Source organism: Teleopsis dalmanni, chromosome 1, assembly GCF_002237135.1.
Source record: "Teleopsis dalmanni isolate 2A chromosome 1, ASM223713v2, whole genome shotgun sequence".
Classification (NCBI taxonomy): domain Eukaryota; kingdom Metazoa; phylum Arthropoda; class Insecta; order Diptera; family Diopsidae; genus Teleopsis; species Teleopsis dalmanni.
Genome location: NC_051846.1, coordinates 72,390,505 through 72,409,377, shown reverse-complemented (window position 1 = coordinate 72,409,377; position 18,873 = coordinate 72,390,505). Strand labels below are relative to the sequence as shown.

Below are 18,873 nucleotides of genomic sequence, written 5' to 3'. Positions count from 1 at the left end.
GTATGAGCGTGGCACTTCTTTGTACTATAGATTCTTTGGTAAAAGCTTTGTTTTTGTAATAGTTTTATTTTTATTTTCTAAACTTATCAACACATGATTATGGCAACAACAACAACAACAACAACAACAACAACAACAACAACAACAGAAACGATTTACAATTCAACACGTGCGTAAGAAAGCATAAGAAAGCTTTTTGTTTTTGTTATGAATATTGAATAAAGAGCACGCAACTGTCGGGCAGAGTGCAGCAGACAGAAATATTTTTATAAAAATATTGAAGGATTGATTGAAAGGCAATTAAAACAAAAAAATAATACGTATAAACAAACATTATTAAGTGGAAATGAGAGCGCGAAATAAGCAAAGCAATTCAATGCTGTGCATTGTTATTGTTTTGTTTATATTTTGTTTAGTTGTTTATGAACATTAAGAAGTGCATAAAAGATAATTTAATAATTATTGCTTTTTACGAGCTTGTTTTGATATGCGTCAATAAATACAATATGAAAATAAATAAAAAAGCATTTGCAATATAATAAAATGAATTTATTTATTGTTAAAATTATTTTTTCTTATTTTTTGGTTTTCTATTAAAACTTAATATGAATTCTGTCAAATAATTTTGTGTCATTTTACAATTTTTTTGATAAATAAGACTTAAGTTATGATAATTTACAATTTAGGTAATTCACACAATCTATAGAGAGCTACCTTTTTTTAAATTAATACTTTATTTATTATTAAAAGGCCTTTAATATAAAAAGAAATATTTTTTTTATTTAAATTAATTAAAAAGATATTATAACCGATTGCAAGTTTGAGTAAATTAATGGTAAATTGAGGGAAATAGTAAATTATGTCGGTATAGCAGCGAATGTTGGTATTTATCAGAATTTCGAGTAGGGTAAAAATTGGATAAAAATTAGGTAAATTAGATGTTACCATTGTGAAAATTTTATAAGATGTTTAATAAATAAATAAATCAATTTGAAAACTTTTAACCAAAAATAATAAATAAGTAAAATAAACAAATAAATACGTAAGTGCAGTGGAAAAAATTCCAATAAAATTTTAATTTACTTTACCTCAATTTACTCGATCTCGCACAGGGCCTATATAAATAGATTATTTTTTTATTTATATTTACGTACATATACATATATATATGTACATACACGTATTTATAGGAGTTAATACATCATGACTATTTCATAAGAAAAATTTTTTTTTAAATTAATGAAATTATTTGATAATATAAAATAAATTTTTGTTGTTGTAGTTTACAACTGTTCGAAAAAAAAGCCCCAAAAAAAATAAAATAAAATTCAACATGAGTCACATACTAAAAGATGTCATATTAAACTGAATCCATTTTGAATATGGAGTAAGCCTTACTCTCCTTAACCTCCATAAACCACTTGCTTCACGCAAGCAGTCAGTGCACGATCTACTACAAATATACATGCATACGTATACATATATGTATGTATTGGGCTAATTAATAGTCAAAATATTGGCAGTATAAACCTGGAAAATCAAAATAAAATATGTTAAAGGCAGTCAAAATCAACCGGCTTAAGTCAGCTCTGAAAAAATTTTTACTAAGCATTTGTATATAACAGAATATCTGAGATTGAGAAACGTTACATTCTTTAAAAATATTTAATTTTGGAATCTACTTTTCTTATTAATTAATAAATAATATTTAAATTTTTAACGAATAAAATAGACTTTATTTGTATATTAAAAACAATTAATTAAAATATAAATAAATAAATAATATATTTTACTATTTTTTTTTGAAATTCGCAATCTTTTGTACCTGTCTTCACCCCCTTTCCACAGCACGTACGATGGAAATGACAACTTGCCTCATTAAAAACTAAGCACATAACGAACGCTTTTGTATCAAACAAAAATAAAAACAAACACAAAAATATTAAAACAAAAAAAAAACAACACCAAAAGTTGTACTTTGAACCACACATAAGCTTATCTGGCTACATTCGTGTGTATGCGTGTGTGTGTGTACACAAAGAAATTAATAAACTATAATGCAAATTCAAAGAAGAGAAAAAAAACGTTAATTAGAAAACTAGTTCATTTTATGTTTATTGTAAAACTGGAAGAAAAATAAATCAAAGCGAAGCAAAACATTAAATAGCAATAATTTGAACTGATACTCTTGCGAAAAAGGCATGACGTTTGGGAAAAAAATATATTAGAGCTTTTTTATTTGCATGTAAACTTCATTGGTGATTTGTTTTTGCTTGCATTTTTATTTGTATTTGATTTATTGCACTGTCACTTAAGTAGTCGAAATGTGTGTGTGTGTTAAAGGTTTTTGTGTTTAGAACCTTGACCTCTCAAAAAATTTTTTTGCTCTTTTTATTGAAAAAATTATCTCTCATTTTCTTTTAATTATATTTCAATAATATAATCTGGCTTGTAATATATTTTTGATGCATACACTGTAAAAAGTTTTATATTGAAAATTAAAATTTCAAAATTTAAATTAAATATTTGGAAATAATCACTAACATATTTACTTGGCCCTTACGAACGTGAGTGGTCCGTGGCCGCATCCAGTAACCTCCATCAGCTAACCTCCATAACTGCTCTCGCCAGTTGGTAGTACCAAGTATGTACCTTCAGATCGTTGGTCACCTGGTTTCTTGCACTGAAGCTGCATGTCATGTTGTCTGATTAGATTCTCGTTTTCAAAGCGTAAGGGACCATAGATATTCCGAAGGATTTTTCTTTTGAATGTTTTTAAGCCTTCTCACTATTAGTTTCTGTCGAAGTTTGTGCATTATACAGCGGGAAAGGCATGATAATACTCTCGTAGAACTTGATTTTTGTTTGTCAAATGGCGATTTTTTCTCTCATGTGCCTACTTAGCCGGAAATAACATCTCTAGTGAATCTCTCGGCTGATGTCAGATGAATTACAGTGAGCTAAAAAAAACGTCGTTGAATTAAAAGAAAATTTTTAAATATTTTGTGTTAGAAAAATAATTATTTAAAAAGCTTCAGAGTTTGTAAAATCCTTTTCATTGCATACGTTTATCTCTATCTTCATATCAATTATACATCGATATCTATCATTTTCTTTCCATCTGCGTAGGATACTGCCTTTTCGAGTCCATGGTTATTTCACAAATAAAAAATTTTCAAGAAACCCTTGCCGTTAATCTCTGAAAATGAAAGAGTCTTGTCGTTCAATTAGAGCTGTCATGACTCAACAGAACTTTCGATATAGTAACCTAGTAAACAGTTGTGATGTATAAATACGTTTTTCCCCAATCTGCACCCAAACTTTCGTTTTATTTCTTTTAACGTTGACCACCTGTTTCCATCTTCCGTCCTTTGTTATCTTAAGGTTTCTTCATTTGAATTGAATCTAGATTTAATATTACTTCTTATTTCTTTCTTTTTATGATATTGTCCAACTGTTTTCATCTTCCCTCTGTTCAAGAACAAGATTCCTTTATTTGGACCTAGACTTAATATTCCTTCTTATTTTAGCCAATTCCAAGCTCGTATCTAAAAATTTGCTATAGGTAGTATTTTGGAAGGCATTTATTGATGAAATTCTTTCAGTAATTTTAAAACATTTTTCATTTTATATACTTACGGTGTGAAAATAATAAGTAAGTTCATCGATAAATTTCGGGAACTATCGGTCTTGAGCCTTTCACACGTTCTTTGGCTACGTATTTATTTGCCCATCACTTTTTCGATGCTATTCCTCCTTGAAAATTACGTTAGCCTTATATGTGCCCCCCTTCTAGTCGGCATTGGTTATAAAAACAGATATGATTTTTTTATTTAGTTTATCAAGTTATTCCGCTTAAACGAGGGTCATTATTTATAATTTAACCTATTTTAATTGTTTTATTGATAGTGATTTGTAAATTAAGGACGTGTGCGATTTAGGATAAATTGATGCTAAACCAAATGGGAGATACTTTGGGATTTTTTGCACTGCACATCATTTAGCCATTTATCAACACGTATTGACACATCACTATATTATCGGCACAACTTAGAATTTCCTTCATTTAGAACGCAACTTATCCTAACTCGCACACGTCCTAAGTACAACAGATTCTAAGTTGTTCTGTAACAGAAAAAATCAATTGAGCCGTTCTAGTTTATGGAAAACTACGTATTTCATTATTTGTGCCGACGTAAAAATAAGGGGAAATAAGGTGATTAGAGACTTCATAACTAGTATTTTAAATAGGAGAGTAGTGTTGTTGTTTTGCGTACATATTAGAGACTTTAGCAAGAGACTTGTTGTTTTTTGCAACTCTACGAAGCGACCAGATACACCCATTATTAATCATATATCCAATTTCGACATTAAATAATTTGAATATTTGTATACGAATAACACTACTATTAAATAAAAGTAAAATAGATAACGAAAAATTAAAATAAATTTTTTATCTGTCACTACTTAAATTTCTCAAACATATAAAGCAATGGACACACCCCTTTTTTACAAATCCAGATGTGGAAATAATCAAATAAGATATTCTCTGGGAAATAATAATTTTTGCTCTCTCAAACGAATATATTTTATTAATTTATTATTAATTTTATCTCTCATATTTTATTTTTGTGTTTTCACTGCTTGAAACCAGTTCACGTCAAAGAGCAAAAATAAAGCAAACACAAAAGAGGAAGAGGTGTGTGGCAGCATGTTTGACTAACATAAATTTCAGTTTTGTTTCGTTTTATTGTGTTGTGTTGTGTAGCATTGGCGTTGCTCACGTGAGCTCGCACTCCACTGTACAAAAAAAGCTTGATTTTGTTGTTACATGTGTGATTGGTTTTGTATTGTTGTTGTCGTACAGTTTCCAACACATGGCACGCATTGACTTTGTGCTTGTGTTTTTGTTTTGGAATTGTTTTCCACTTTGTTTTTGCTGCTTTTTGTTTACAATTCGAAATGAATGCTCGCCTATCACGCAAAAACATTTTGTATGTTTGTGTGTGTGTGTGTAACAACGTAGTGGTGTGTTGAGAATTTCTAAGAAATACACAAGCAGTACACAAGAAATAACAATAAATAAAATAGTAAACAAAATGATTCTATAAAATTTATTGCGGCATATGAAAATAAGAGAAAAGCTGCTCACAACTACACATTCGGCCTGCATTTGCTATAAAAAGCTGTTCTATCGACAGCAAAGCAACATAACAAAGTGAATTTTTGCAAATAAAAGATCAAAAGTATTTATTGTTAGAAGTCACTGACTGCAATAGTAAGAAGTATACATTTTTGGAAGTTAGATTTTTTTCAGTGTACTTTCAAGAGTTGTGACGTAGACAAAGAGACAAAAAGTAAAGAAAAAAAGCTTTATTTTTCGCATATGTCGTCCGTACAAGAAGAAATACGTTAAAATTGCAAAACATTGATTGAATCGCGCAAAATGTTTTGGAAGTTGTGGTGAAGCAGACGTAAAATCCAAGCAAGTGAAAACAGTTAAGAAAAATTTACTTTCAAATTTAATTTTGAATTTTCATTTTAATTTTTGGATAAAAAATTTTTACTCAGTCAAAATTACAAAGAAGCAGATTTTGTTTCTCGAACTGCCAGCAAATAATGTGAAAAATATTTCTGAATTAAAAGGAGAAACAAATGAAACATTAATAATGCAAAAAAGTAACTGAAAAAATTGCTTAATGCCTTCAATTTCCGTTTTGATATTTTTTCAATAAATTATAAATACTGTGATAAATAGAAAAAAAAACATTTTTGTTCAAATTTGACAAAAGTGCGTGTGCTGCGATTACAAAAAAAAAAAATTATAACGTTAATTTTGTTCTGAAAGTTTTCAACGAAAGCAGTTTCAACATGTCAGTTCCTGTGCTTTTAACCGTTTTGGACTCGAACGCAGCTGCTACGCAAGCAGCAACGCCTGCTGCTACGCCAACGTCCAACTTGCTGCTTGATGACCACAACAAAAGTGTAAATATTTTCTTTTAATTTTGAAAAAAAAAAATAGTTTTATTTATCATGTGTTCGATTTTGACCTTTGACATTTTATCAAAGGTTTCTTTTATTTGTTTTTATACGTGTAAATATTTTTAACAGCCTTAGGCCTTTTTTTGCGCTTAATAAGTTTCTTTAAAATGAGTTGTCGATTTTCTTTATTTTGCCAACATTTCCTTGTTAGCTGCTTTGTGCTGCTTTGCTTTGTTGTTGCTGGCTTTTACTTTTTTGTATTTTTCTTCACTTACTTTTTGTTTCATATTTTTTTGTTAATCAATATTTATATGAGTTGTAAAAGCTTTCATTTCTCACCACGCACATGTTGCAAGAATTCTTATGACGTCAGCAGTTGTGTTGTATGTTGAAAGTTTTTGATGGCGACTGTACAGTGTGACAAAAATTTATGAGTAATTTATGTTTTTTTTTAAATTGAATTTAATTAACATTCTTTTCTTCCAAATATGTTTTAACATTTTATTGTTATACTATTAATGACGCAAAATATAAATATAAGAAATGGAAAATATTTTTTTAAAGTAGTACTTATAATTACATAAAATGTATAGTACTTATTAAAAATGGCTAAATGACCTATTTGAATGAAAGTGGTTTTAATATTTAGAATTAAGCGAAACTAGAAAATTAAATCGATTATTTTTTTTAAAAAGAAAAATATATATATTTTAATTAATTAAATTTAGCGTATTTTCCCTGTTAATATATGCAATATTTTCTGGTTGTAACAGACCCTAGAAACAACAATACAAATATCAGAAGCTATTTATAATTATAATTTAGGATTTTAAAAATTTTAAATAATAACCCACAAAATAAGCTAAAGAAGTCTGAAAGCTTTCTGAGAAAAAAGGGTTTAAACCCTTTTATCGACCTTATCTGTTAGTCTTCTACAATTCCTAAATCAAAATAAAAGAGGTTTCAAATGTTTTGAACTCAACGGTTCGATAGTCAATTGGATATGTAGGCAACAGATATATTTAAACTAATAAAGAAAGGTTTAATGGTACACAACAAAGGTTCATAAGTATACTATCAAACGACGGTACTGTCAAACAGACTGTCGTCAAAATTTTGGTATATGGACTAAAACAGGCTTTCTTTGGAGAGACTTTTCATTTCCAAAATGTTTTCGCATTATTATAATCCTTAATGAAATAAACACATTCTGATATAACGATTCTTTACAGCTACATAAATACTTATTTATAAATATTTACTTATCTGATATATATTTTTTTTCTAAGCAAATATTTTTTTAACATCAAGGAATAAGTTAGTCAAGTTAGAATAAGTTAATCTCTAAGTGGATTCTGTGGTTGATATTCTTGTCAATTGAGAAGGGGTCTGAAACTGTATTTCTGTGTTTGCAGACCAAATTTCAGTGCGACTTGCACCTAGACCCTGTGCGCTGTAGTTCTAGAGAATATACATCGCGTCAAAAAAGCACGCTCAGAGGGATAAGACTTAAATTAATTTTTGAATCATTTTACTTGATATCATTGGATAAAGTTAGTTACTAACTACAATTATGATAGCTTAAACATTACATCATTTATTTGCAGTCAGTACAGTAGCTAAAATTGTACTAAAGAAACATATACTACAAAAGCTGTAGATTGTATTGTTAGAGGTATCTAATTCCAAAACACCTTTTACCTCCATTTAATACGGCACTGCTTCCTGTTTAAAATGCATAGTCCAGTTACTAAATTTTTATTTGATCTTGTTTTTCCCTGCTCTATAATATCTGAGATCATTAAACCTACGTTCATATGCAGATATATGTATTGCTTGTTTAAGTTACTCCTCTCAAGTATGTCAGTCATATTACTGAAGCAACATAGATCAACTTTGATAATAATTACATTATAGAATGAATACATTATTCTTTGTAGATTATGTTGGAATTAATAACTACAGTTGTGGTAATTACTATCTTCACAGAAAGGAGTTAGTACCACTACTGGTACTAAGCGGTACATTTTAATGGCATCATAACCAGCAAAGGTCTATGTCTAAATTGCAACAGTTGAAATCTTTTCTTCGTATAATGACTAATGACTTTTATAGCAGCAGAGTTATCAATAACTTCAGGAGGGCTAATCTCTCCAATCGAGGCGGTAGATTCGAGATCATGCTTGCATCATAATAAGGTTCTCAAAAGACATACATTGGCTGTATGCTTTAATATTGTTACGTACTGAGCAGTCACTTGTGCCTCTAAAATACAAAAAACTATAATCTGGGATTAGAAGCATAGTGTAGTGTGCAAAAATAAAGGATGTAGGACATTATTTAAGTCTTCCCTCTTTTATAAACATCTGGTCACCTTAAACGTCACAGTCTTTGGATATTTTTTGTTTTATTTTTTTTCTTTTTTAAAATAAATTGTGTTTTGACCTAGTTTTGAATGTCGTCATATCTCATTAAATAGTTTAAAGAATACTATACTAATAAATATATAAATGGGTTTTTGATTATTTTGCATCCTTCAAAATTATCGAACAGCTGTAAAAGCTTTCGATAAAAAAGCTCTATATTTAGTCCTGTAATAATATTTATTAGGTACATTCATCCTAGAATATTATAGAACAGCTGTAAAAGCTATCGATAGCTCTATATAACATCCTGGAAAAGATTGGTGACATCAGGTTAATTCTCTGTTTAAGTGCCAGAAGTGCTTAAATAAATTGTGAAATATTTGCAAATTTTTTTTCGCTAATATTTAATAAGAAAAATTGGTAAAAATTTAATAACAATGAAAAGAGAAGAAGAATGACAAGTCAATTTAGTGGCTTAAATTAGCGTGTATATCTGAAATGAAAGAAGCCGACAAAAATAATTTTAAATAAAAACGGAAATAGACTAGAAATGAATTAAGTACTACGGAACAATTAGTTTAACAGCGAAAATTTTAAACGTAAATAATTTTTTTTATCTGTGCCAAGTGCACATCAAGCAAGAATTCGTAAATAAAATACATTTTTTTATTATTGGCATGGGTGCAAAAAACAGTAGCGAGGTTGTGAGGCTTCCCCAAATATAAAATAAAAAATATAAGAATAAAAAAATATATAACAAAATAAAAAAAAAAATAGAATAAAATGGAATATAAGAAAACTGTTATATCAAAATAAAATATATTCCTCGGCTAAAATGTAGACGACATGTCTAACAAAATGGACTTCTTAATAAAAAACTTGGAAGCATGAATTTAGTTAGAAAAGTGTTGCCACATGTGTGAACAATCATGAGAAAATGACTTAAAATATTTTAGGGACACCAATCGGACAGTTCAAAAAATTAAAATATATATATGGTATATATATAGATCCTTAAGTTTTGTTTATTAAGAAGTGTATGTTTTAGACACGTATTCTGCATTTTAGTCGATGAACATTATATATTATATATATAATATTTAATATGTATTATATAAATATTATCTATTATATATTATATATATATATATATATATATATAATATATATATATATAATATATATATATTATATTTTTATAATATATATATATATATATATATATATAAATAATGTTAAAAAAATGATAATGTGATTTTTTTAAACGAACTGCTGGTTTGCTCAAACCTCTTTCAGGCCTCTGCGATCTGATACTATTCACGATTAGTCCATAGGTCATTTGTTGTTGCAATATTGATTTCTTAGATATTTCTAAACAGTTTATACATGGGGGTTATGTGATTTTCGGAGCCTATTTTAGATATTTTATCTGTTACATTGTTCTCTTCAATATTCCTATATTCAAGTACCTAATAACGAAGGATTTTGTGATATTCGATGATTAATAGCAAGGTGTGATAATTCATTACAGTAGATTTTACAGTTCTAATTCAATTGCTTTTATTGCTGCTAAACTGCCTATAGAGATAAAGATCAAGGTTGTATAATTGAATACCATTATAGAGTTTTGATTTCTGAGTTATCAAAAATAATTAAATATTATAAAAAAATAATAAAATATTTATATATACGGCTATTGGTTTTAATAATATTTATATGAACAATTTGTTTAATAAGAGAATTGCACTTCACATTTTTCACACAGTCATCATTAAGTTCTTTATGAGTATATCAGATTTATATATATCCAACAAAAAAGTTTTCTCTGAGTCCGCTACTGTTTGGATAACTGCCAGAAATTAGATTTAGTTTAGTTTATTTTTTTTTTGTAAATGCGAAAAATCACATTAGCGTTAAATTATTCGAATCTATTCAGTTTAGTTTTGGCAAAAATTGTTATCGTGAACACGTTTTATCGTATTTGATTCATTGCCTTATATTTTATAGTATAGTTACGTCTGATCACGTTGTCTATAATAGAAATAGAAATAGAAATGTTATATATATAAAAACTAAATTTACCTGGCTTGCAATAAAGATAAACAGGAACTTAAAAATTATTTCTGTTGTGTTTTTGCATTAAAATTGTAAATAAATGCGCAATTTATTTCAAAGTCACTTTGTGACAACCTATAAATTATGTAAAGTGCACTTCTGTTTGTCTGGGTCTAAACGGACAATCAGAGAAAGTCTGGGAGCAGCATGTCTGCTGAGTACCGAGTACTCGTATTCTACTGTCAACCACCAAAGAAGCAGTTTGAAATGTAAAAAGGTGAATATAAAGCAACAAATTGTGTTATCTATATGGCATGACGTACCATTTTTACGCATAATTAGTATTTAAAATTTTTTTCTTTTTAAATATTAAATAGATTTTTAAAATTCAAATTTTATATAATTAAATTTTATAAGAAATTATGCAATAGAATAATAGGAAACAAATTATTTTTAAATATTATTTAATATTTTTGTACTTCAAATAAATTTTTTTATGGTATATGTGCATTGGACGTGTCAAATAGTTTTTAATATATCACTTAAAGGTTTGGTGATAGTAGAAAAAAAACCGAGATAAGTCACAATTTATGTTTTAAATAATTTTTTTTTCATATACATCCATAATATATCAGAAATAAATAATGCAGTATAAATTCACAAATATATTTGCTTCCACATAAAGCTTGATAAGTCACTATTTCGATATTTACATCACCATATGATGCAGCTCCATTGTGAGAGTTCCAATAGATATGTAAGTGCTATAGGCCAAAAGATTATTCGTAATGTACAAATTTTATTTTTTTCTGTCCGGTTAGCCAATTGCCATTTTGATTCCACTGAAGTCAGCTCTAGTGTAAGTAATTCAAAATTTACGGACTATAAGATAAAGGTCAAAATGTGGGGCTTTAGTCGTTTTAATTTAAGACTATAAGCTAGTGGCTAGAATGTAGATATTGAGTCGAAAGATAACTGCCAAAACCTGATTATACTTTTGTCAGCTCTAGTGTAAGTAGTCCCAAACCTTTGTCAGCTCTAGTGTAGTCTCAAATATGAAATATGCAAGTCACTGGTTAAAATTTAGGTTTTTAGTTACATTTTACAAGCTTCATTGACTTTTCTCGATTAAGTTAATTGATGTTTTGCTTCCACTTTGTCAGTTCTAGTATAACTAATTTAAAATATTAGGGCTTAAAGCTACTGACCAAAATGTATATTCTTAGTGCTTTTAACAAATAAAATATAGAACGACTTCCCTTCATTTAGATAATCGCTGCGTTGATTCTACTTTTGTCAGCTCTAGTGCAAGTAGTCCCAAATAAGAAAGGAAGTAAGTCACTGGTCAAATTGTGGGTTTTTAGTTGCTTTTGCAAACTTCATTGACTTTCCTCGATTAAACTAATAGCCGTTTTGGTTCTACTATCTAATGTAGGCTCTAGTGTAATTAGTCCTAACTGTAACGGCTTTAAGGTACTGACCAAAATTTTGTTCCTGATCCAAATACATACAAAATAATGTTTACACTGCTTTCTGATATGTTCGATATTCCTTAACTTCAGTTCATTGTTCTTCACAACAATTTTGTGACTGTTTTTTGACATTTTCGGAAATAACTCCGATTTCGGAATTCATGTGTCTATATCACTGTTTCTCAGCTTAAAATGAGATTTGGACTGTAAAAATATTCAATATACTCTATAAAGGCCAGTAGTATCATTATATGCCAAAAAAGTAATATGATTAGAGGCAAAAATAAAATAAATTACGGTCCGGTGGTACTAATGGTGGGGAGGAAGTGATCCTCTATTAGTAAACAAACAAGAAGAACACTGTTACAAATAATTTATAATTAAAAAGTCAGCTATAAAATATAAACAAAAAACATTTGAAAATAATTGAATATTTTTTCTGTTTAAATATAAAGAAACTGAAATACGTCAACTGTGAAATTATAAATTATAAACTGAAAATGATATTTTTTATGTGGTTTGAATACTACACACATACATTACTATTACATTACTATATACATTATTATTACTTTACATTACTAATTATAAATATTTCTTGATTGCTTTAGCAGCTTACATTTTATTATTTAAAAATCATATTATTTTTATATTATTATATTATTACTATATTATTATTTCTTATTTGTTAAAACAGCTTATATTTTATTACTCAAAAATTATATGGGAATATTTGTATAAATTTATACAACGATGAAATAAATTTGCAAGTTTTTATAATTTAATAATTAATGTAATCATATAATTAATATAATCATCTATTTACTGCTTGATAACAAAAATTAAAAGTTTCAATTAAATATTTTTGAAGTAAATTAAACCATTATAAATTTAAATTTGTACTGATTAAGTAATTGCTTATCGGTCTATGAATTCTTGAAACAATATAATTCGAATAAATCATAAATTCAGTACAGTGTTAAGTCCGTATTATTGATAGTATTTTACCTCTCTGGGTAAAATATAATAATTGTTATTTTTATTTCTTCAAAAAATATTTTAATATATTAATTTTCTATATTTTCCTTGTTTCTGACTCAAAATCTATTTTATTATAATTTTTATTATAATTATTGTAATTTATTTCTATTTATTTTAATTTATTTCTACGTATTTGTTTTAATTAATTAATTTATTTATTTTCATTTATTTATTTTTATTAAAATATTTTTATTTATTTATTTATTTTTATTTATTTATTATTATTTAATTATTTTTATTTTCTTATTGATATTCATTTATTAATATTTATTTATTTATGTATTTATTTATGTTTACTCATTTTAATTTATTTATTCTTATATACCAATTGTAATTAATTAATTTTTATTTATTTATTTATATTTATTGATTTTATTTATATTTATTTAGTTTTATTTTTTAATTTTTATATATGTTTTTTTGTTTATTGATTTTAATTGATTTATTTTAATATATCAATATTAATTAATTTATTTTTATTTATTTGTTTTATTTATTTATTTTTATTTACTGATTTTAATTATTTATTTTATTTATTTATTTATATTTATATTATTTATTTTTATTTATTTTTCTATTTTATGTATTTTTGTTTATTCATTTAAATGATTTATTTTTATATATCAATATTAATTATTTTATTTTATTTATTTGCTTTTATTTATTTATTTTATTTATTGATTTTATTTAATTATTTTTATTTATTTATTTATATTTATTAATTTTAATAAATTTATTTATATTTATTTGTTTCTATATATATATTTTTATTTATTGATTTAAATTTATTTATTTTTATTTGTTAATTTTTATTTATTGATTTAAATTTAATTATTTTTATCTATTTGGTTTTACTTATTCATTTTCTTATTTGTTTTTATTTATTTATTAATTTTTATTTGTTTGTATTTATTTATATTCATACGAAAGAAACGATCTTCGAAAAGAGTTTACCGTGTCAAGTATTTAAAAATTTTTAAGGCTTATAATTTATTAATAATTGACATTAACAAATTCCATATTTATTCCTATATAATTAATTTATTTTCGTATAATTTTATTTTACTGAAAATGTACATTAATAGATCTGAACAAATGCACACATAAAACTAAAACTATAAAATTTATAAATATTAATTATTTTTATTCTCAGTTTGTATAAATGTGAGTACTTCATACTTTATCACGTTTAAAATGGGTGTTTTTAGTAATATTTTTATTTTAATATAATCTATTATTTATATACATTAGCACGTGAAGTAATAATAATAAATTAGTTTATTTTAATTTATTCAACAATAAATCGTAAACCCCCTCAGCAAAACGTGATATATTCGAAATTAAATTGTTGAGTTTTTAGCTAGCTATAATTTTATATATGTTCTTTTATTTTATTTTATTTTATTATTTTATTTAATTATAGAAATATTTCCTAATAATGTGTTATTATTTTTGTTTTATTATATTTTTAAATTATTTTTTTAATAGTTTTTAAATGTGATTGAGTGCGTTAATGATAATGTCACGCACACCTACTAAAATTGATAGAAATATGATCATGGAACATATATGTGTCAAATATTTTAATTCTATAGTTTTTAGTATATATATATAATAAATATTTATCTTATATATAAATATTTATACAATTATTTTATATATTTTATATTTAGTTATACATAAAATAAATATTTATATATATAATTTTCATTTTTTTATAAACTGAAGTGTTGGCGGGGCAAAAATCTGTACATTTTTGAAGATTTGCATGGGCATTTGATATAGCCATTTTATACATTTATATTTATAAATATAGTTCTATAAGAAATTGATCATTTTTCTGATTTGAAAATTAATTATGGTCTGCAATTTTAAATTCTGAAGACTAGTATGAAATTAAATCCACGAAGGTGGTTACTTGCAATATTTTAAACAATGAAATATTTTAAACAGTTAATTGAACATGAACCTGGGCCTAGACGGAAAAACCTGGCCACTTCAATGAAGTGTGTCCAAAGGTTGGTGTTAGACGGAGGTCTGTTGAGAACCTTGTTGTGTGACAACATTGGAATACTGCATCTGTGTATAGGGCTATAAGTCTACGTTTTTTTATTGTTGTTTTGTAACAGTGATCGTCTCTACTTTGTTTAAGGCGTCCTATTTTATCGCTGGGGTCTTCTTGTAATTCTATGTTACCTACAGTATTCGATATTTAGACAACATGTGGCTAATCTTATCAAATTCTGACGTTGACATCTAAAACGTTAGGTTTTCTCTGTATTTGGTATATATAATGGTCAATTGATTTTCTGAAGGGATTTTGCAAAGATATAGATTAAAGAAGATTCGATGATTTTTATGTTCTGTTGCGAACCAGCTTTTGTATATATACAAAAGAACAGATGGTAATTAAAAATTAAAGATATATTTTATCTCAGTTTCAATACTATATGTAGTCAGATAAAGGAATCGATGCACTTTCTCCTTTTTAACTCTATATCATGTTTTATATTTATATTTATATTTATATTTAAATACTGTAATTTCTATTCTTTTTATAAATTTTTTATATTGAAATTTGTATAATGCTTTTTAGAAAAAATTTAAATAATCGTTTATATACTCATATCATATAATATACTTATATCCGATAATAATTATTCACTTCATATATACACATACAAAATCGCAAAAGAAATGGCAAAATAAAAAGAAAATCTAAAGTATTTAGATAATTAATATTAGTATATTATATTATTTATAATATATGCAATGTTCTGAAAATACTCTGAAAGTATATAACATTATAATAAAATTTGTTTTTAATTTTTTTATTATACAGGAACTCAGTCTATGTGACTAACAAGCTTTATTTGAAAACAAAATTATTCTCACTAATTGTAATTAGAGAGATTAAATTCTTGATTATAATTGAATTTCATTAATTCAAAATACAAATTTTATTAAACTTAAACTAAATGCTAAATTACTTTCGATTAGAACGCTTAGAACTTAAGGGGCTTCTAAGTCAATCGGACGGTCTGGTCTAATCGCTTAAAACCTTTTTTGAAAAAATTATTTTAAGCGTCTAAAAAATACATACACATAAACCTAAAAACAAACTTATTCGTAAATAATATATTAAATTATGCTAAAGTGCTAAAAACTTACTAAAAATCCAAACTTACAATACAAAAAAACCAAACTAAAAATGTTTGAAAGTTTCTTACTAAAAGTGTTTTCAATTTTTTTTCTACTACAGTGTGCTTCCTATGTGGATACAACCGCACTAACGCCAACTAACCTCATCTCATCCAATTTGGATGACACAGTAGCGCTCAAATCGTGTGTGCCCACTTTGCGGAAGTTTGCTGTGAAAATGGACAGGCAGTTGAGGGACAATGAACGTGTAGGTTTGACTGGTAATTCAAAAGCTTTGGGGCAGTGGCAATTAGAACGCTGTGTCACTTTGAGTACTGAAGACAATGTGCACTGGAATGCTACCGTGTTGCTGCAATCTTGCCAAAATGTCAACTATCGCTACTTCGTATATGTTAAAGATACACAAGGACGTAAGCATATCAGATACTGGGAAACACAATTCGAGCCACGTAAATTGCAAACTAATAACACCAACGTGAACCAAGTGGACCGCTTCGGTGAGATGTCTAATGAAAAACCGCAAATTAATCGAGGTTGGCTAACAAATGATTCCATCGTGCAATTTAAGTTCGAACGTGAGACATTGTTCCAAGTCAAAGATATCAATAAATTCGATCCTGATAATGTCTTAATACGTATTGTGCCACTGCAAGCTGATATGGAGACAGCGTTGGAAGAGTCATTGGAAACAGGTCTTAATATTGAAGTGGCAAAGCTGAAGTATGGCGAGAGCAGATTGCAACCGCAACAAACCTTTGGTATACCTTATGAACGTGGTGATACTATTATTTTCCACATACATGTACCATATGCACATGAAAAAGCTTTTGCGTTAGTATTTCATAATTCGGAGAAGGAACCTATTGGAAAAGCTTTAATAACGCCGAGTAGTTTGGCTGGCAGTGAAGGCGTTTTGGAGCTCAACATTACTGAAGCAAATCCTCAAGCAGAAAACATAATTGCTCACTTAACCCTACCGTATTTGATTGTCAATCCATTCACAGATACAGCTTTAGATTTTCGCACAACCTATGCACATTTTTGGCCTAAAACTTGGCCTAATTTGGATGTGGGTCATCGTGGTAATGGTCGCAGCTATATTGCTAGTCCACCTGACGAACGTGAGAATACTATTGCCTCCTTTATGCGGTCGTATGAGAGCTTTGCAGATATGGTAGAACTTGATGTACATCTCACTGCTGATGGCGTACCAATAATTTATCACGACTTTGGCGTTAAAACAGCACCGCTGGGCAAAAAAATAACAAGTAAAGATCAATTACAATTTGTGCTTATCAAGGATATCACTTATGAAGCACTGAAGCAGCTGCGTGTTTTTGCTGTGATTAATAATGAACCTAAAGAATTTCCAGCACATAATGTTGAACCACGTGCAGACCATCGCATATTTCCTACATTAGCTGAAGTACTTGAAGCATTACCGAAACCTTTAGGTATTGATGTTGAAATTAAATGGCCTCAGCGTACTGCCGGTGGTGGTGTAGAAGCTAAACAAACTATTGACAAAAACTTTTTTGTGGATCGAGTGTTGAACACAGTCATAACTTTGGGTTGCGGTCGTCCTTTGCTCTTCTCAAGTTTCGATGCCGACATTTGTACGATGTTACGTTTCAAACAAAATCTCTTCCCTGTTTTGTTTTTGAGCATAGGAAAAACTAGCAAATGGTCTTCTTATATGGATTTGCGTACGCGTTCCTTTGAGCAGGCTATAAATAATGCACAAGCCTTTGAATTGGCTGGCACTGCGCCACATGCTGAAGATTTCTTGGAGGAGAATGGCGCAGAATTGATGCAAAAAGCTATACTATTGGAACAAATTACGCTAGTCTGGGGTGATGATTGTAATTCTAATGAGCGGGTCAAGTATTTTCGTGATATTGGTGCTACTGCCATATGTTACGATCGCACTGATCTTTATGTGCCAAAAACTAAGACAACCGCCTTCTTCAATTCCACGAGTTTAATGAATGTCTTCGAGGAACGTTGCATGCGTCAAAATTAGTTACTTTTTTAATTATAATTTTTATTTTTAAAATTAAACAATTAAGAACAGAAATTTTAAATATAAGAAATATATTTTTATAAAAATAACCTTTCGTTTTTTAAACACTTAAAGAGCAATAATTCAACGATATTTTACTAGAAAAATAATTTTTTTAAAATATATTTAATTAAAATTTATATTAAATATTATATATGTATATTGAAAATTGTTGAAATTCTGCAAGCAGTGATGGCTTGAAATCATACTACCATAAATGTTGTAATTAGTTTTAAGTTATAGATAGATATATATTTTTATTTTTTTTTTTTCATTTAAAAAATGGATGGTGCAGGTTATATGTTAAAGAATGCTAACAGTTAAAGATATAGAATCTATATAGGTAAATTTGCCTATATACCTATATTGATACGTATATTAGTAACTATAAAGATTCAGGTACTACAATTGTGAACAAATATTTTTTATATATTATCATAAAATATAAAATATCATTTTGTATAATATATTTATTTTTTTTTTTCAATTTGTGTAAATAAATTTTTATAAATTATAATAGTTAAATTTTTGTAAACGCAATAATTTATTATTAGCATTAATTAAATACATTATTTTTTTATATTAAAAAAATTTGTAAAACTAAAAAATAATTTTTTATGCAGAAAAACGACAAATTATGCCACTGTTTTGTAGATACTTTTATTCCTTTTTAAAAATAAGATTGTTAATAACAATAGTTAAATTTTACTGAGATTCAAGCACTAAAATTCGC

At 27.2% G+C, this 18,873-nt stretch overlaps 1 protein-coding gene across 1 annotated transcript; it reads left to right on the top strand.

The window, feature by feature from the left end:
• The first annotated feature begins 5,212 nt into the window (after positions 1-5,212).
• Positions 5,213-18,168, top strand: LOC119665725 (glycerophosphocholine phosphodiesterase GPCPD1). The gene is made up of 2 exons (XM_038074961.1): positions 5,213-5,985; positions 16,179-18,168. Exons 1-2 carry the CDS (start codon positions 5,872-5,874, stop codon positions 18,099-18,101), a joined length of 2,037 nt encoding a protein of 678 aa, XP_037930889.1. The 5' UTR covers positions 5,213-5,871; the 3' UTR covers positions 18,102-18,168.
• The last annotated feature ends 705 nt before the right edge of the window (positions 18,169-18,873 follow it).